We start from the raw sequence: 20,917 nt of genomic DNA, 5'->3' as shown, positions 1-20,917 counted from the left end.
TTCAATATATATTTGTCACCTGGTTTAGGAGCACATATGAAATTTTAAGGTGCATAGATGATTGGTTGCACTTGGTGGAAAGTCATCATTTGGTTAAGTTTCTAATGATGCATATATGGGTTCTTAGTCAATAACAACAACATATCCAGTATATTCCAACAAATTGGGGCTTCTTAATCAATAACAAATTAGTTTATCCATCTCATTACTATTTGAATAAGCTTAAAGTTTTAGATATTAATTTGATGTGCATATTATAGAAGTTGTAGCAGAGAACATAAACAGCAAGTGTTATATAAAGAGATCCTTTATCAATCATCCATTGAATGATAAATAACTATAAGTGAGGGAGACTGAAGATTTATAGTTTTTTTTTGTTTACGTAACTTGAGAAGATAATTTAATAGGTAAAACATTACATCAAAGTTTATTTTACAAGTTAAATGAATTTGAATCCTTCAGAAATATGAAACTTGTTAAGCATAAAATTATAAGTGAAATGGTATCACATATTTTAGGACACTAAAAAGAACAAAAAAAGTTTAGACAAAGGGAATACTCATAAAAATTAGTCAAAGTCAGTCGAAATAATTAACTGGCAAAGCAGAGAATTTCAATTGTTTCATTGGACAAGGATTCTGGAACACAAGTTCATAGCAAAGGCATCGAGCGTTCTGCAGAGCATGGGATTAAGTCAGTAACTTGAAGGCCTACACCTAGATAAGTTCAAATCCTAAACAGCAGCAGAAAAAGATAGAAACGCATGCACTAAGTTAAAATAAGCTTTACAAAATGCTAACTGAGTCACTTGACATATTAATCTAAGCATCATCTGCTACCAACTTCCACTTTGGACCTGGGCAAGTGTGTTTTCTTCATTTTTGGTCGGGACACGGCGATATGCAAGATAAACCAAACACAAAATAGTTCAGCCTCCCTCTCATTTATAATATGATTCATAACAACACCAATGTAAAAGCTATACTACTTAAAGGTTTACTGTACTGCTTGTAAATTAGCAATGTAAGAGAATTTTGATACTAAGCACTTTCAGGTCTTTCAAATGATTCAACCGATGAAATTTCTTATCCTAAACTTTTCATAAATTGTTCTATATTTGAAGGTGTTCAACTTCTAGGTGAAGACTGAACTAATATTTTGCACTTATATTTATAAAGCCTTTTGTTTTATATCCTCATCCAGTTAATTATTTCTTCCAATATTCAAAATAATTGACCCACAGCCTGTCTACCTCTGAGGTTGAGGTAAGGTTTGTGTACACTCTACCCTCCCCAGGCCACACTTGGTGGGATTATACTGGGTATGTTGTTGTTGTTGTTGTTGTATATGAAATAACTGACCCTGAGTCACGTCCCTTTACCAGGTTATCTGCCTGCTGAAAGGGAAAGCTGCAAAATGATATCCTTCTGAGACATCAGAAATCCTATTTGAGATAAACAGGCTTCCATTTGAATCTGAACTTTCAGCTGATTGGAGATTCAACTAGATACCATATCTTTCTTTCAGGTTAACTGCAATAACTTTGATAACTGTGCCAAGTGAAAAGAACCCACAAAAGTTCCTTCTTACATGAGCCAACCATCGCAAATCACACTTAAGATGAACAACTGCCATTTTAATTTGAATTTTAACAATGTCACAAAACCAACTTGGAAAAAACATTAAGTTGGTAGCTCTGTTAAACTAACCAATAAATTTGTTAGAATATGCGAAAGCCAAAGAACAATGGGAGAAGGTTGACGCTCAATTATGTAGTCTCTTATGGCGATCTATTGATTCCATGTTGATGCCCTTGTTTCACCCATTCCAGACATGTTATTTAGTTTGGGAATAGGCTTGTGCTTTATACACTAATGACATATCTCATTTTTATGATGTGATATCTCGAATGACCGACTTGAAGAAACAAGAATCCGATATGTGTACTTACTTGGGACGGGTACACGCAGTCATGGAGGAATTTGAAACATTGATGCCCGTCACTGCATATGTGGAAAAACAACAACAGCACAGACAGATGTTTTTAGATCTTACACTTGCTGGTCTTTCTACCGACCATAATCCAGTACATGATCAGATTTTAGCTAGTCCTACAATTCCGATAGTTGATGAGTTATTCTCTCGTCTATTTCGTCTTGTCGCTCCTCTCAATCACAAAGTAATTTCATCACCCACCATTGACTCCTCTATTCTTGCATCTCAAACAATAGGAAAAGGAACATATAGGCTCCTATGGAGAATCGACAAGTAGGAGGTTGTTCTGGAAAATCTCGATCGAAGTGTAGTTATTGTCATAAAATTGGACACATTCAGGATATGTGTCATATTTTGCATAGTCCACCAGCCGATTATAATCCTATTGTTGTAAAGGAATATAATGAGTTCCTTCGGAATCGAGCAAGTAAGCAGACATCTCCACAGCCTAATTGACCATCCAATGATGCTCATATTGCTCAGACAAAATATGATGATTTCCTTCAATATCGAGCAAAGAAGCAGACATCTTCAAAAGTAACCTTGGTTGCTCAACCTACCTGATGCTTTTGTTGCTGGTAATTCTTTTGTTAGTGTTTCACAGTCTAGTACTCTTGGATCATGGGTCGTGGACACAGGTGCTTCTGATCATATTTGTGGTAACAAATCACTTCTGTTTGATATTGTTTATTCACAATCTCTTCCTGCTAATACTTTAGTCAACAGGATCCGAGCAAAACCAAAAGCAGTTGGACAAGCCAAACCCCTATTTTCTGTCACAATAGACTCTGTTCTTTATGTCTCTGGTTGTCCTTTTAATCTTGCATCAATTAGTCGTTTGATGCATGCCCTTCATTGTAGTATTAACTTTTTTTGATGATTCTTTTCTAATGCAGGACTATAGTACGAGACAAACGATTGGCACAAGACATGAATCACAAGGCCTTTACCATCTTACCTCTTCAAATTCCTTCACAGCATGCTCCGTTACAGACACTCCTGATACGAGAATGACAACGGAAACACGAAACACACTCTAAACAGTCCACAAATCACAAGATCCAAAGACCTATTGGAGACCAACTCTAGGATTCAACAAATACAACAAGAATACCAGATACAAGAGTGTATTTTAACACCAAAACAGCTACAAAACGTGATGAACAAGATGAACTTAACAATGGGAATAACAACAACACAAACGGGTACAATACGAGATACAAACATTACAAGATTGCAAAAGTAGAAAGGATAGATAGAGTGACATACACTATCTCATGGACCAAGAACCTAAGTGTATTCAAGCACCTAGACCCTTAATTCAATGATAATAGGAACACCTACTCTCTTCGGTGAGCACAAGAGAGACCTCAACCTCCTCTAGCACCCAACGTTCTAAGCAAGAATGCAACACTAGTGATTCCACCCTAATATCACTCTAGTTACAAGTTTCTGATTTGTGCCTTAGGGAGAGAGGACTTGTCTTTCAATATTATACAACATTCATTATCATCAAAGTCTACTGAATAAAACCCTAAAAGGTTCTATTTATAGAGATTACAAAAATAGTATGAAATGTCCATAATACCCCTCAAGGGTGAGGTGCCTATCAAGTGTAAGAAGTGGGCTGATTTTGGTGTGTTTAGGCCCTCTTTTACACATCACTTGTGCACTTCCTTAGACGAATTCATTACACACTCATTCACGTCCATCCTCGTGGTCGTACTTGTATCAACTACAGACCTAATTCAAAAACGTTTGGACATCTGAGTCTATCCAAACTACAGAAGATAGTGCCTCGTCTGTCTAGTTTATCCACATTAGATTGTAAGTCGCGTCAACTAGGGAAACACAGACATGCTAGTTTTCACATAGTATTGAGAGTTGTTCAGTGTCTATTTTCTAATTAGTTCATTCTTATGTTTACGGTCCTAGTAGAGTCAGTTCATTATTTTGTTAGCTTCATTGATGACTTTTCAAGATGTACTTGGGTTTTCTTAATGAAAAATCGCTCTGAATTATTTTATATATTCAAAAGTTTTTGAGTTGCAATACAAAATTAATTTGGTGTTTCTATTCGTACTTTTCGTAGTGATAATGCCTTGAAATACTTATCCTCTCAGTTTCAGGAGTTTATGACTCACCAAGGAATTATTCACCAGACATCTTGTCCGTACGCCCCTCATATTGTGGAACCATTCCATATTGTTTCAACAGTCACATCTCTACTTTATCCCCCCCTCGTGTCTTTGGGAGCACATACTTTGTTCATAAATTAGCCCCGGGAAAAGATAAATTGGCCCCTCGTGCTCTCAAGTGTGTCTTCCCTGGTAACTCTTGAGTTCAAAAAAGGTATCGTTGCTATTCACAGATCATCGTTGCTATCTTATGTCCGCCGATGTCACATTTTTTGAAACCCAACCTTACTATACATCATCTGATCATCTTGATATCTCTGAGGTCTTACCCATATCTCCAGTCATACCCACACCAACCTTTGAGGAATCGACGAGTACTTCTATGTCTCCAACTACAATGCCAGCACTTCTGACTTATCGCCGTCGTATGCGTCCAATATTAATCCCAGATGATTCATGTCATGCGTCGGACGCTGCTTCTACTGCGGACTTGCATCCTCCTAGCCAATCAGCACTTGTATGTCCAATGATATGCTTATGGGCCTCGATCCTCGAAGAGTAGTCCTTTACCTGGAGCTGACTTTATATATCGCACAATACGAAAACCACATCCCAATGACTATCCCGATAAGAAGTCATAAACGGACTTATAGCACTCACAGGAATAGATACGTCCCTGTAAGATAATTCAACTTTCCAACAAACCACTTATACCTTCCAGGAACACTGAGTGCTTCCCCATCCTGACATAAGTTTAGCATTTGGATCCATAGGAGTGTTAATGGGTCTACATCCCATCATTTCTGTCTTCTCAAGAATGTCTAAGGCATACTTAGATTAAGAAATAACAATACCTGATCTGCACTGAGCAACCTCAATAACTAGAAACATTTCAGTCTGTCGAGTCTTTAGACTGGAAATGTTGAAAGAGATGTTGCTTCAAATTACTAATACCATCTAGATCATTGTCGTGATAACGATCTCGTCAACATAAACCACCAAATAAATATACACAGATTTGGTTCAGAAAGTCGATAAAACACTAAGTGATCAGCTCCACTATGAATCATGCTAAACTCCGGAATTACTGTGAAAAACTTTCCAAACAAAGCTCGAGGGAACTGTTTCAGACCATAAAATGACCTGCCCAATTGACATACAAGGCTACTGACTCACCCTGAGTCACAAAACTAGGTGGTTGCTTCATATAAACTGTTTCCTTATGAACATCGTCCAGAAAAGCATTCTTAATGTTCAAATGATAAAGGGGCCAATAACGAACGACAGCAATAGATAAGTGATTGGGCAAGATCACCCTCTCATAGACATTCTACATCTGAACATTGTATTTTAGTAAGAAGTAATTTGGAGTCCTGGAAGAGTAAGAAACGGAGTATGGTTGCTTGATTTAGCGCAAAAGCAGAATATCGAGCAATGGATGTAGCAACTTGTGAGCTAGTTTGGATCAAACTGTTATTGAGAGAACTAAAATTTGGAGAAATCGATAAGATGAAACTTGTGTGTGATAATCAAGCAGTCCTTTCATATCGCATCAAATCCAATGTTTCATGAGAGGACTAAGCACATAGAGATTGAATTGTCACTCTATTAGAAAAAAAGATACTCTCTGGAGATATTGTTACAAAATTTGTGAAGTCAAAGTGATCAACTTGCAGATATCTTCACCAAGTCCCTCACCCGTCCTCGTATTAATTACATTTGTCACAAGCTAGGTACATATAGCGGGAGTGTTAGAATATGAGTAGGAAAAGGAATAGTATATAAAATCTTATTTGAAAAAGGATTGTAATGTAGTGTCTGTAAATAGGGTCTCAATGTAATTATGTAGATAAGCAATTCAATAATATTTTCTCCATTATTTCTCATAAAATTTATATGCTTGGAGATGTTTGTTGGTCATATTTGATGTTTCCAAGAATCCCAAATACAAATCCAATGCAAGAAAACAGAAAATAAAACCAAAAGAAGGGGTCAAATAATTTTCCCAAAAAGAGTTATAGTAATAAGGACTAAAGCAAACCCACCTTCCATCCAACATGTCTAAAACAATTAAACCAAATCGATCAATAAATTCATGGTAAGTTCTGCGCGTGGGGTAACCTGCCAAACTTATGCGCACAGCCTCAAGAACACCCTGCAATGTATCAAATTACGCAAATGAGAAGATTGAATTCAAGAGAATGCACATGCACAGCCTTTATATTTTCAAAGGGTTAAGAAAAGGACTTCGGAACATGAAGGCTACAGAGGAAAGCAATCTATAGTTATTTTCCCAAATGTTCAACACATCACTGTGCAACCCAATGAAAGAAGCAAAACTGATCAAAGAAATCCATAACTATAAAGAGACCCCTAAATTCGCTCTATCACACTTTAGTCTAAGCGAATGAATGTGCAAGAAGAAGCATAACAAACATGCATATGTTCATTGAAGCTTTTTCTTTGAAGGAACATAGCTTCTCACTTTGAAACAAAGAAAGTAAAGAAGCTGAGAAGACTAATTAAAAGTGCCAAAGAAACGAAAATATTTAAAGTGAAAACAAAAGCAAAGTGCACTACTAACTGTCTAACCACAGTTTAAGAATTTTAATGAATGAAAGGAGAAAAGATAACCAAGCAGGAATAAGGGCAAGAAAATATTAAAACAAGAAACCCTACTAAAAAAGAAAACAGGCAGGTAACTGATAGATTAAACAATCCAATTATCCAATACCATTTCAAAATAGAATCAAAGAATAATAGGCAAACCTTAAGGAACAAAAAAAAAAATTAAGCATGTGGAGTAGACGAAGAAGCAAGAATGAAACAAGACTAGCTTTGCTGCCATGCATTCCACTATAATAAATATACAAGAAACCAACATTAAAAATAGCACAAAGCAACTCCGTTGAAAAATCAAAAATCATATCTTATCAGTAAAATGACTGAACTCTGAAGAGCCAAATCATTTGACATATGGCAATAAACTAATTCTATATCAACTAACCCCACAACGCAGTTGGTGGAGGATGCTGAGATTCTCAAATTTTTGAGGTTGATTCAGAGAATTTGGCTTCACACAACGAATATAGTGTGGCTCTGTTGAGCTGAGTGTCTCCATCAGAGCTTGAAGTTGTTGCTACATAGAAAAAGAAGTCAGGGACAACACAATCTAACAAATATATTTTATATATCTAACTTAAATTTTGCAACAACAGCTATTTAAGGTGGTATTTATGCACAACCTAGCACCAACCTTCACACAATCATTTAGTCGTGACTTTAATTAAGCAGGAGATAATTATAACAATGCACCAAAAATTAAAAAAAATGCACATCGCAATGCCTAGATCGAAAGAATTGCGGAAGACAAAGTTCAACCCTAAAGCTTTTTATACAACCCAGAGTATGTCAATGACACATCACAAGTAAATGCATGTGTTCTCATATATAAAGCTGAAACAAATATCACTTTCTATAGAGGTAACAATCATACAGCATATACAAGATGTATGCCCACACAAGCATACACTTACATGGGCACTCTATCAATTTACTAGGAATCAACAAGCTGTTCATATTACTCTACTTCAGCAAGACATGCTCTGTGTGTTTCAGCTCTCCTTAATCCTAAAGGCTACAAAAGTCACTTCCCTGAAAGTACCTAACACTATTGTTTTACTTTTAACTCTTAATTTTTTTAAAATAGAGATGATATTTAACACCTAGGAGATAATTAACACCAGAGTGTATCAACCATATTGAGGAGAAATTATGACATATTTAGGCTAAAAAAGATGTCCAACGCTCTGCATCAATGCGAGCAATCAATTTGTGTTACTTTTAGAAAACGAACGCAAGGAAACTTGCAAACTCTTAGCTTGTGATGTTAATTGATGTGGAAGAAAACAATTGCACATCAGAATAAGCTTCATACCTTAAACCGAGAGGCTACTGAAGAGAACTTGTAAGATGACCTAGAAGATTCTTCTCCAAGGGAAGGAAAAAGATCAGCAATAAAAGGACAATCCGAAGAAGATAACAGATTACGGTGTTCTACCACAACATAATCACGATTTTTATCTAAAAATGTTTCCGTCTTGTATGTGACCTACAAAAAAGCACTAAAACATGAGTAACAATAGCAATCATTTTCTTCATGAACATAAGCTGAAGATAAACAGAGTTTTCAAATGTCTCTTAGTTTGACATGCCTTGCCAGCATAATGGGAGATGGTAAAATCTGTTTCATAAAATTTTGCCTTCTCTAATCGTGGATGCCCCCGAAAGTTCTGGAACAACTTATTTGTGAAAGTTTGATGTGTAGACTTTGGAAACATGCTGCAATGGTGAATAAATCAAGATAAGGACATGTTATACCCATAATTTCAAAAAGAGAATAAACTTGAGAAATTGCATGGACATATTTTATACCAAGCTTCATCCAGAAGAGCAATTATTCCAATAGGCTTCTGCAAAACACATTTGACATTAAGTCAAAAGAAAAGTCCAGCTTTACAGTAGAGATAGGCCAATTTTTAAAGTGAATTGTGAAAAACACAAAACGTGAAAAGCGCAAAACACGACTAGGTCAATGTGACTTGAAGCTCAATGTGTGAGTGAAGCACACAATTTACAAAAAATTAGAAACTAATAATATAATAATCAAATTGCAACTAAAATTAATTTCGGCACTCAATATAAAATAATGTCTTTTTTGACAAAGGTAACATTTTGTATATTAATCATCAACATAAGGCTGGTATCCAAAAATTTACAATCTATCCTGCATCCAGAGGTGTAGCAATAACGGCAAAAAAGAAAAAAATGAAAAGAAAAGCTATCCCTCCCATCATCTTATAAGGATTCTAGTATGTCATAGGGTCATCTATATACTCAGAACTACACCAATAGCAAAAAGTGATAATGGGCTTCTCTTGTTCTCAAAACATCTAGAATTCCTCTCCTTCCATATGGTCCACCGCATAACTACGGGGACAATACTCCATCTGCTCTTATCAGAACTACCACTGCCTTCCAACTTCCAACTTACTAGAGCCTGTTTTGCTCTTTCAGGAACAATCCAGCTTATGCCTCTGAAACTAGTAAATAGATTCCATAACTGCCTAACCACTTGGCAGTGTAGAAACAGATGGTTGATTGTCTCTGCATACTGCTCATGGAAAAAACATCTTGGACTCAACTTGAAACCCCTCTTCATGAGATTCTCTAGTGTAAGAACAACTTCCTCTACCACTAACCAAGTAAAGACAACCACTTTATGCGGAATCTTTACCTTCGATATAAGTTTCCAAGGTAAAAACCTGACTTGATTTCCCAACTGGTTCAGATCTCTGTATGCAGAATTGACAGTGAAGTAACCTAACCTTTAACAATTCCATCTAAAAGTGTCTTCTCCTTCCTTGAGGCCTGAAAACTGGTCAAGTGTGCCATAAAACTCAGCTAACCTCTCCAACTCCCAGTCTTGCATTAATCTTCTATAGATCAGGTTCCATCCAACACTCAGACCATACTTCTTGAAGTGTAGACATCTGTTGATGATTCAGTTGATAGATATCTGGGAATAAGCACTTGAGACTTCCATTTCCAAGCCAATTATCTTCACAAAAATTGATCTTCCTGCCATTATTCACCTTGAAACTAGTATTCATAAAGAAACCATGCCACAAATTCCTAATTGATCTCCACAAACTAATTCCATATGCAGTACATACTTCCTCTGTTTTCCAGGACCCTTCCTTATCTTATTTAGCTAGGATTACCTTCCCCCATAGAGATTGATATTCATGAGAAGACTCTTGTTTTGCTTTCTCAAATTCCTAATGGCCAGTCCACCTGGCTTCTTGGACATCAAAAAAGTTTTCCATTTAACCAAATGGAAACCTTTAGATTCTTTTCCACCATCCCAGAAAATTTCTCCTCAAATCATATACTGAAAATTTCTTCCACCTTGACAGGAAGTGGAAAAACAGACAACAGATAAGTTGGTAAAGCATCTAGTACTGAGTTGATCGAAACTAATCTACCACCTCTGGACAAATATTGTGACTTCCAGCTGGACAGTCTTTTCTCACATCTCTCCACCACACCATTCCAAACCTCTCTGGACTTGCTTTTGGCTCCCAAAGGCATGCCAAGTAAGCAGATGGTAACTGTCCTACTTCCCCACCCAAGATATCTACTAGTTGTTGCATTCTAAGTAATTCGATGACAGTGAAATGAAGCTCTTTCTCCAGTTGATGCGAAGCCCTAAGACGGCCTCAAATATGATGAGAATTATCCTCAAAAGCATTAGTTGTCTGCATCACAATAGAGCAGGGATGAGTGACTTCTACTACTCTAGAATATCTAGATAATTCTACTAGATATTTATCTAATATTACACTAGGATATTCTAGAAGAACCTATTCCAAAAAATATCTAATATCTAGACAAATCTTATTTCCTAACACTTATTAATATTTTTCATTGAAACTCCCTGCAACGTCCTTTGAAACTCAAACTTGTTGGTGGGAAGAGCCTTGGTTAGAATATCGGTTTGTTGTTCTTCACTTCTGCAATGCACCAGCTTAACTTCGTCATTCTTCTCAGCATCTAGTAAAGCATGAAATCTGATGTTGATATGTTTCGTCCTTCCGTGTTGTACTGGATTTTCAGCCATAGCAATGGCTGATTTATTGTCCACATAGATCACTGTTGGTTCATTTGGCAAAAGATCCAAATCAAACATGATTTTTCTCAACCAAATTCTTTGATTTGTAGCAGATAAAGCAACCACATACTCGGCTTCTGCTGAAGATTGAGCTACGACATCCTGCTTCTTTGTGCTCCAAGAAAAAATGCCTAAACCAAATGAAAAAGAATAATCAGATGTGCTTTAATAATCGTCCAAACATCCACCCCAATCACGATCTAAATGCCCAATAAGAACTTCATTCTCCACACTCCTGTACCAAATGTCATAATCAGTTGTCCCTCTAATATACCTCAACATCCTTTCAGCAGCTCCAAGATGCTTGGTGCTGGGACTTGCATATATCAGGACAGTAGACTAGCTGCAAACATCACATCTGGCCTGGTAGCAGTCAGATACAACAAGCTTCCAATAAGGCTCCTATAAAGTTTTGAATTTGCCCGCTCTTCTCCATCATCCTTCATTAACTTTTCATTCACAACAAGTGGAGTTACAATAGGTTTGCACTTATCAAGCTTGAACCTTTTTAAGAGATTTAGGGCATACCTGTTTTGGGACAAGAAAATTCCTTCAGAACATTGAGAAATTTCCATTCCCAGGAAGAACTTCATCTCCCCTAGATCAGACGTTTCAAAAACTTTTAGCATCCCATTTTTAACTTCTTGAACCGCAAGAGAATCTTCACCCGTGATCATCAAATCATCAACATGAACGGATATCACAATTAACTTCCCATTAACTTGCCTTTTAAAGTATAAAGTAGGCTCATTTAGGCTTCTATTGAAGTCTTGAGACAACAAATGAGTATCCAGCCTCCTGTACCAAGCTCTCGAGGCTTGTTTAAGACCGTAGAGAGCCTTTTTAAGCTTATACACTTTGTCTTCTTCACCTGCAACTATAAAACCTTCAGGTTGTTCAACATAAAAATCTTCTTCAAGACAGCCATTTAAAAATGCAGATTTAACGTCTAAATGGTAGATTTTCCACTTGTATTGTGTTGCATGAGCAATTAGAAATCTTACTATCTCATGCCTCACAACAGGAGCAAACGTATCTCCAAAGTCCACTCCAGGCTGCTGGGAATATCCTTTAACTACGAGCCTGGCTTTATGTTTGAAGATGGAGCCATCTGGATTGAACTTCGTTCTATAGACCTATTTGACACCGATGTTCTTTTATTCAAGCCTATCAACCAGCTCCCAAGTATCATTTTTATTAGTCATGTCAAGCTCCTACTCCATTGCAGAAATCCAAGCTTCATGACTTGCTACTTCTTTAAAGGAAGATGGTTCCACAAGAGCAAAATTGCATTGATCATAAACTTCAGCTAGTGACCTTATCTTCAACAAAGGAGAGTCTGAAGTTAATTCAACATCTGAATTGTGCTCTTTTCCAATAATACGACTGGAAGAAATATCACTCGTCTGCGGATTTTGAGCTGCAGCTGAAGTACACCCATCTTGGTTCTTTACAACATCTCGATCCCAATAATAGTGACTAGACTCATCCACCGCAAGATCTCTACTGATAAGCACCTTCTTCGTACAAACATTATACACTTTGTACCCTTTGCAGCTGTGCTATGGCCCAACAAAATACAGAGTTCTGCCTTTTTATCCAATTTGCCTCTTTTAGCATCAGGAACATGTGCATAGCAGACTGAATCAAAGATTTTTAAGTGTCTCGCAGACTGCTTTATAACTTTCCATGCTTCAAATGGTGTCATGTCTTGGAGTGCTCTAGTTGGTAATCTATTTAGCAAATAGGTTGCGGTGTTGACTGCCTCAGACCAAAAACAATTGGGTATATTCTTTTCTTCTAGCGTACATCTCGCCATCTCCATCACGGTTCTCTTCTTTCTCTCAGAAACGTCGTTTTGTTCTGGAGTGTAGCTCACAGTAAATAGTTGTTGAATGCCCACATCTTTACAATACTTATTGAACTAATACGAAGTATATTAGTTCCATTATCTGACCTAATATACTTCAACCGGCAGCCACTCTCCCTTTCTACCATAGCCTTGAATTCTTTGAAAACAGAAAACACCTGAACTTTGCTACTTAAAAAATAGACTCATGTCATACGAGTTAGATCATCTATAAAGAGAATAAAATATTTATTCCCACTCAAAGAAGCCGTCCTCATTGGTCCACATATATCTGTATGAACCAACTCTAGCTTTTCCTTCGCCCTCCAAAGACTTCCTTTAGGAAAGGATCGTCTATGCAATTTACCAAATTGACGACTCACAAACATCTCAGCACATGTCAATTTTGGGTACATCAAGCACCATACCCTTGAATTGCATATACACCAATGAGCTAAGGTTGTAATGACCGAATCTTTTGTGTCAAAGCCAAGCATCACTCATTTCAACATTGAAAGAGCAACTTTCAGCAGAATAGCATGAAATTGAAAAGGTATTACCAATCATGCTAATTTTAGCTACTTCACAACCTTTAGGATCATGAATGACATATTTTTTATCCTTAAAAGTGTAATTATTGTGAAGCAACAGAGCAACACTCAACAAGTTCTGAGTCAGGCATGGCACATAAAGCACATCGTTTATGATTTTCATACCTTCATCCGTAGGAAATTTCACTGATCCTCTTCCTTGAGCTTGCACCAGTGCACCATCTCCAAGCTTCACTTTGGTCTTATCAGACCTGTCCAAGCTAACAAACAGATTTTCATCAATCATCATGTGCCTTATGCACGCACTATCGACATACCAATTATATCGATCAACATGTGATGTGTGCAAAGCCATGAATACCTCTTCCTCTGTTTTTTCAACTTGGTAATCTTCCGCAAAATTTACTCGTTGGGAAGACTGACCACTTTGAGTTTGCTTTTGCCTGCAATACTTCTCAATGTACCCATACTTCTTGCAGTATCTTCATTGAATAGGAGACCTCCTAGACTTCTGCCAACCTAAGTTGCTCGGACTAGGGTGCGGTTGTCGGTCATGGGTGCAGATCCGAGTGTCGGATCTTTCATGATCGAATTTTTAAGATTCGAGGATATGGATTTGGACACAGAAACGTATGCGGGAACTCGGCAAAAAAAAATTAAAGATTTATACATATAGTTCAAAATTGACAAGTATTTTAAAACTAATGAAAAATGAGAATATTAATATGTTCAATATATACTTACGCTAAATTTAGTTACATTAAAAAAATGTGTGCTTTCAAAGCATATACATTAATCTTTGATTTATAATTAAATAATTATAATATTTATCCTTATTTTATAAACTCTAATTAATATACAATGCTTATTTCATTTAATCAAAATAAAGATAAATTATTTATTCTTAATAATAAATAATCAAAGAGGCAGCTATTAAATATAGAAAGTTTATCTCATTTAATTACAAAAATTATAATGTTTATTCTTAATAACAAATAAAGAACATGGCAATTAAAGGAGTGCAGTTCAATTAGAAAACAAATTAGTGTTAGGTGTCTGAACAGTCGTCTTCATCTTTCCTCTGCTTCGTTTTCTCTCCTCCATCTTCCTCCCCAACTACATGTTTTACATATCTTTTTTTTTCAATACAATACAATATCACGATGCGCACAATCTAGTTGTCCACCACGACACCGACAATTCTCGGCTTCAAAAACCTGTAACATCGTGAACAATACCTGCAACAGCCACACGAACAACAAGATTTACCAAGAAAAAAGCTTCAAAAAAGACAGAAGGACTGGTATAAATTACTATGTAGCAGCAGAATTGAAGGTATTTTGTTTCCAAGCCATTCAAATCTTTACTTTGAGATATCAAAATTTTAATTTTTCTCCAAATTGTTGGTCAACACACCCGATCTCATTTGACCAGAACCGACACAAATCCCACACCCTTACTCGTGTCAATGTTGTGTCGAGAATTGTTGGTCAACACATCCGATCTCGTTTGACCAGATCCAACACAGATCCCACACCCTTACCCGTGTCAGTGTCGTGTCGACACGGGTGCAGCACCGAAATTGCCGAGTCCAAGCAACTTAGCTCCCAACAATTCTTCTCCAAGTGGTTTGTCTTCTTAAAAATACCACAAGGTGAAAATTTTCCTCTCCTCGACGATTCACCTTGGTAGCCACCAGATTTCACCTCTCCAGAGTGGTCTAAAAAGACTTGTTTGCCTTCCTTTTGTTGCTTGAATTTATCCCTTACTTGAAAGGCATCTTCGACTGTCCTTTCGCTTCTCATGGTTACCCGTTGCACTTAGATTTGCAATTTAGAAATCAACTCAGCTATTGAAAGAGTATTCAAGTCACAAGACTCTTCAATAGCTGAGATTTTTTATTCAAACTTGTCCGAAAGGCTAACCATGATCTTCTCTACAACCTTCTGATCTGGAAAGTTTTCACCAAGTATCTTTATTTGGTTCACAATATCCATCAGCTTGGAAGAGTATTCTTTCACACTATCTGAATCCTTCATCTTCAAGAGCTCAAACTCCCTCTTTAAAGCTAATACCTTAACAGACTTAACCCTGTTGTTGCCTTCAAACTCCTCCTTTAGCTTATCCCAGGCTTCTTTAGCTGTCACACAAGCCATAATCCTTGTAAACATCACTTCCGCAAGGCTTGAATGTATGCAAGTGAGAGCTCTTGGAGATCTAGTCACCAACACATCATACTTTTTGATATCATTGGGAGTTGGGTTGTCTCTCAATGGCTAGACAGCAGGTTCTCCTCTTTCAACGACATCCCACAAGTTGAGATCCCTCAAATAAGCCTTCATTTTAATAGCCCAAATATGGTAATTCTCCCTGAGAAAATCAAAGGACCTGTTGTTGGTTGATTTTTCGGTGCCATGTTTTTTCAGCAAATAGATCCAAGAAAAGGAGCTAAAAATAAGATGAGTCAATCAACAAAAATATCGATTTAGATCCCATAAGAAATGGGCTCTGCTACCATGTCAAAAACAAAGGGAACGGGGAGAGTAAAGCTACAAGGAGAAAAATATAAGAAAATTGCAGCTGTAAATTGCTACAAAAGAAGCTGCATGTAAGGGATATTATCAAAATCAGTGAAGTGTTAAGCAATTCTTTCTTCCACTTTCCGAGATAACCATAAGTGTTAGAACTCCACACTATTAGTTTGGTCTTCAGAGCTTCCAATTTCGAGGCTAATATGTAATCTGGCCTCCCCTCAAACTCAAAAGATGTCCACCAATCTTTGATTTTGTCATTGAAATCTTCCGTCTCCATCCACCCCCCTTCAAATTTGAAATAGGATTTAACATTGACCCAACTACCACTTGAAAGTGCAACTGGAGAATGATCTGAACAAACTCGTGGCATCAATTCTTGTTTTACATTACTGAACTTTTCCCCCCATTCAGTAGAATATAAAATGTAAAAAACAAAGGGAACGGGGAGAGTAAAGCTACAAGGAGAAAAATATAAGGAAATTGCAGTTGTAAATTGCTACGAAAGGAACGGCAGGGAAGGGAAAAGCTGAAACTTTTTTGCATTGTTTTCTATTTTTCTGGATGGATATAAATGCACAATATGTCTCCTATTTATGCTTGTCTATGGATGATTCTAGATATCCTTCTAGATACATCTAAAAAAAATCTAATGATTCTTATCCTCTACTACTCTAAATATCTAGATAATTCTACAAGATATTTATTCAAGATACTATACTAGGATATTCTAGAAGAACTTATTCCAAAAAATATCCAATATCTAGAAGTTTCTGGAGAAATCTTATTTCCTAACATAAAATTCTATCAATTCTGGAACCAGACTCAGTATTGCTTCCCCTAGTCCAACTGTAATTTCCCCCATCAAGTTGCGAATCAATAAGCTTCATATCCTCCATCAATCAAAAAATTCATCCATATAGATGGAACTTCTAGAGCAGTTTATCTTTTCTGAGGCATATCTTACAATGTTGAAGTCACCACCTAGAATCCATATAGACAGAACATGACGCAATTTCAGCTTACTGAGGACATGACCTTAGATAGGAGATTGTGGAGGATACGGATTAGGATAGAAGGTTAGTAGGTAGTCAAGCGTAATTTCATACATAAAAACGAATTATAATGTAGTGTCTATAAATAGTATTTAGGGGTCGTTTGGTAGAGTGTATAAGAATAATGCAAAATATGGTGTATTAGTAATGCTTGTATTAGTAATGCTTGTGTTAGTTATGTTGCATTAGTTATACTTGTATTTTTCTTATGCAGTGTTTGGTTCGATGTATTAAAAAAACATGAATTACATAATTTTAATTTTATTTTTTTTTACATAATACACTCAATATATATGTTGGAAAGGATGCGAAATTTTTTTTTGAGGGGTAATAGGGTCTTTAAGCATGTTAATGCATGCATTAGATCCATTGCATTACTAATGTCATGGATTTTAAGGTATTAGTAATACACATCTCAATACATAATAGAGTGAATAACTAATGCAAGGGTAAAAAGATATACCAAACAAGGTACTACTAATATACATTAAACTAATACATGTATTAACATTCCAATACGCTCTACCAAACGACCACTTCGTGTAATAATGTAGTCAACACAATTCAATAATAATTCTCCTTTGTTTCTTACATGGTATCAGGGCACTGGTGAGAAAATATAGTTGTGGAAAATACGAGCTTCTTCCCAGAAAGAAAATTTCAGTCACAGTGCAATTTTTCGGTGACCTAAAAGTTGTCTGGTCAATATCCCTCTATCCCTCTCTGGAGGTGTTGTAGAAAAAAACCAACACCACCACAAGGTAAAACAGTAAGCCAAATAATGTGATAACCAAAGCACAAAAAACAACTAGTAGTAAATAAAATCATAGGACACGAAACTATGAGAAAAAACCCAATTAATGAATAGCTAGTTTAAAGTGCACCTAAACTAAGCACCACGCCAAGTGGAAAATGACATTGTGGGAGATACAAACACAGAGGATCTTGGTTGTATCATCTTCAAAAAATCATATTTAGCTTAAAATTTTTGGTGAGTGATAAAGCATATAAACCATGATAATCAAGTATGCACAAATTCATAACAAAACCAAGAAATTTAGTACATCCAAGTCTGCAAGCTTTATTGCATGAATATGTGGTATAAAACATTAAACCTATAATATCAACTGACAACTTTATACAAACATTCTTTTTGCCCTTGCAATAAAATTGCTCCTTAAGATAACGCCAAATCAACTTGAAGACCTCTACCACGTGACAAGATCAATTATCTACTAGCATACCAAAACATTCTGATAGAATTGCATATGTTGTTTCAGTCGCATCACCAAATTGATAGAAGAGTCTACAGTATAAGTAAGAAATCACATGCAAGAAACTCTGCAAAACAGATCATGAGAGAATAGTGTGGAACCTTTTCTATTAGATCCAAAACATCTTGGTTGTCTATAAATTCAATGTAACTCCAATTGATTTCCTCTTTCTGATATTCTTCTTGCTCCATCTTGAATACATGCTAAAAATTTGACAGGATTGATATAAATATGTAGAGGGTGCAAGAAGAAATACTGAAATCAAAAAGGCATACTAGCACTTGTAATAAAATTCATAAGATCTCTAGTTCTTTCATAAGAATGGTAATTCATCCTAGAGCAGTACAGATTACCTCATTAAAATGTTGCTGAAGCTTTTCATTTGCAAAATTGATGCAGAATTGCTCAAAGCTGTACATTGTGTAGTGCAGATAAATCAGTTATTAGAATGTTCAGGTACCAATTTCCAGTTATTGCAATGTTTGGAGATCAAGATCTTTCTCAAAAATAAAGCTAAGAAAAGCATTCCAGATATCCCAAGCAACAATAATAACAAATCACAGGAATCTAAAACATTTGAAATTGCCCACCAAATGCATTTGATAACATCAAAAGACTCGCAATATTTTTGCTAATTGAGTTGGCAAGATGATGGAATAGAAACTTGCAGCAGAATAGCCACAGGATAACTGAATATCATCAACAAGTCCAAGTCTTTAGTGGTTTCAATGTTCATACAGCAAACCAGGGTCACGATGTGCACAGTGTTCATATGATCTTTGATGACACTGTTGAAAACAAAATTGGTGTTGGTGCTTGGTAATCTTACAACAGCGAAGATTGGGTGATTGTCATTTGCAGAGAATCGTATTATGTTGTAGAACATCTACGTCTTTGCATACTGCTTATATACCGGAGATGTTCCCATTCCTAATCAAATAACTTTCTTTATCCAAAAAAAGATCTTACAACAGTGAAAACAATGTCTGAAATAGGAAAAACTGCTGTGGAGCATTGCCCAAACAATCTTTTCCGTAAGAAAGAAGGTTCTATTAATGAGAAGGCAGAGAATAATTCACTGCAACTAAGGGGTCATTTGGTCGAGTACTAGAGTATATAAGAATAGTATTGTATACAGTATATTAGTTATACTGGGATTATTTCGTATCTACTGTTTGGTTGGTGTATTAAGGATAGTTCTGTCCTTAACCATACTTATCCATGTATTAATAACCCTTGTACTACTAATAGTCTAATACCATGGTTTGCTATGTATTAGTTATACACCCTACTGAAAATCCTATCAAACAAAGGATTAAATATTACCATAACTAATACATGTAATATTTTTCCTAATACATCCTACCAAATGATCCTTAAATGATCAAAAATTGCAAAAATGAAAGCACAGAATTTCCAATGTCCTTGGAGACTAGTAAGGATTGAATTCACTGTAAGAGCTATGGCCTTGCACCATGCAGGAAACTGGAAATAACTCCATTCAAACGTGGAGCACCAAAAAGTAATTTGTTTTTAGAACATCCAAAACATGCGCCCAAGTACCCAATAACAAGGCAAACAAAGCACATGCCTACAAAACATTGACACCCCTGCCACTATAACACTATTACCTAAGCCCTTGACAACAAGAACCTAGTCAAATGAAGATAGAACCAGTAAGATCCCCTGGATAATCCACACTGATCCAGCCAGAAACCTCTTGCAAAAAGGATAGATGGAACTGTGACTCCTTACATTCTCGTAAATGATGCACCAAGGTCTTACGGATGGTATGGTCTTTTTCAGCTGTAACAAGTGATTCATGTCAAGCACGTCTTAAACTAAAAAACAATAGCCAAATAATTCCCAGCCCCCTTCTTAATTTATGCAGTTATTGTAGCAGTGGTGACATTCAACAGATAATGCACAAGACTGTCAATTGCTTGCTGCTAGGTTGGTTTTTGTACAACCGAAGAAAATTGAAATCTGGGAAGCTATTCACATTTGCCTAATCTAATAAATCTAGTTGGAGTTGAAGCCTGGTTTGCATAAAGAAGAAAGATAGCTTCTTAAAACATCATATTACTATTGTTAGTTTTTGGTGATAGATACGCTATCTTCTGCAAAGCAATGCTTCTGATGGAATTTCCCCCAAGTTCATTAAAAACTCAATCACTTATCTCCACACCCTCACCCTAAAAAAAGGAACATTGATATTCAACAGAGCCAAGGTCTTCCAAATAAAGAAGGATTGAAAATTCAGTTCCAATCCAGTCTCTCCTGATAGAACAAAAGAGACATAGTAATTAAAAAGGCAAGCAGAAGTTCTGTGATTTTTCACCTCAGCAACATTCAAAGTCCAAAAGAAATGGAAATTCCAAGAGAATGCAATTCCAGGAAAATGAACACATCCCTAGAAGAAAGTAGAAAAGACATGAATAAGTTTAACGAAAATTCCAAATCCACGTGACTTGCAAGAAGAACCTAGTGGTCTATTGCCTAATTGAGAATTGAGAGATGAAAAGAGGGGTAAACCTGGAAAATGAATTCACTGGGTCTAAACATAACATGTTTTTCCCATTCTCACTTCCTATTATATTTTGAAACCATGACTGGTTAAAATCACTTTGTGCCGAACGGCGCACACACAAACTTGATATTGTTTATTCGGTGCACACTTGAACCATTATTTAGCCTAATTAACCCCTGAACTTGGTAGTCGATAACATTCACCCTCTTGGATGCTATTATGGTGAAAAGCATGGATACACTCTTTTAGGTGCATAAAAGC

At 36.3% G+C, this 20,917-nt stretch overlaps 1 protein-coding gene across 8 annotated transcripts in view; it reads right to left on the bottom strand.

The window, feature by feature from the left end:
* Positions 1 to 20,917, bottom strand: part of LOC107838946 (myosin-15) — a 100,546-nt gene that overhangs the window by 59,059 nt on the left and 20,570 nt on the right. For all 8 annotated transcript variants that reach the window (XR_001664915.2, XR_007044082.1, XM_047395727.1 and 5 more), the window contains exons 11-17: positions 18,480 to 18,537; positions 18,228 to 18,329; positions 8,568 to 8,605; positions 8,348 to 8,474; positions 8,071 to 8,244; positions 7,141 to 7,272; positions 6,179 to 6,288 (exon numbers count right to left, since the gene is read on the bottom strand). Coding sequence is in view for 6 of the 8 variants with exons in the window: in XM_047395727.1 (XP_047251683.1) it covers positions 6,179 to 6,288; positions 7,141 to 7,272; positions 8,071 to 8,244; positions 8,348 to 8,474; positions 8,568 to 8,605; positions 18,228 to 18,329; positions 18,480 to 18,537 (741 nt within the window). In the remaining 2 variants the exon portion in view is untranslated. The remainder of the gene's footprint in view (positions 1 to 6,178; positions 6,289 to 7,140; positions 7,273 to 8,070; positions 8,245 to 8,347; positions 8,475 to 8,567; positions 8,606 to 18,227; positions 18,330 to 18,479; positions 18,538 to 20,917) is intronic.

Source organism: Capsicum annuum, chromosome 8 (assembly GCF_002878395.1).
Source record: "Capsicum annuum cultivar UCD-10X-F1 chromosome 8, UCD10Xv1.1, whole genome shotgun sequence".
Lineage (NCBI taxonomy): Eukaryota > Viridiplantae > Streptophyta > Magnoliopsida > Solanales > Solanaceae > Capsicum > Capsicum annuum.
This window is presented reverse-complemented; position numbering and strand designations above follow the sequence as displayed.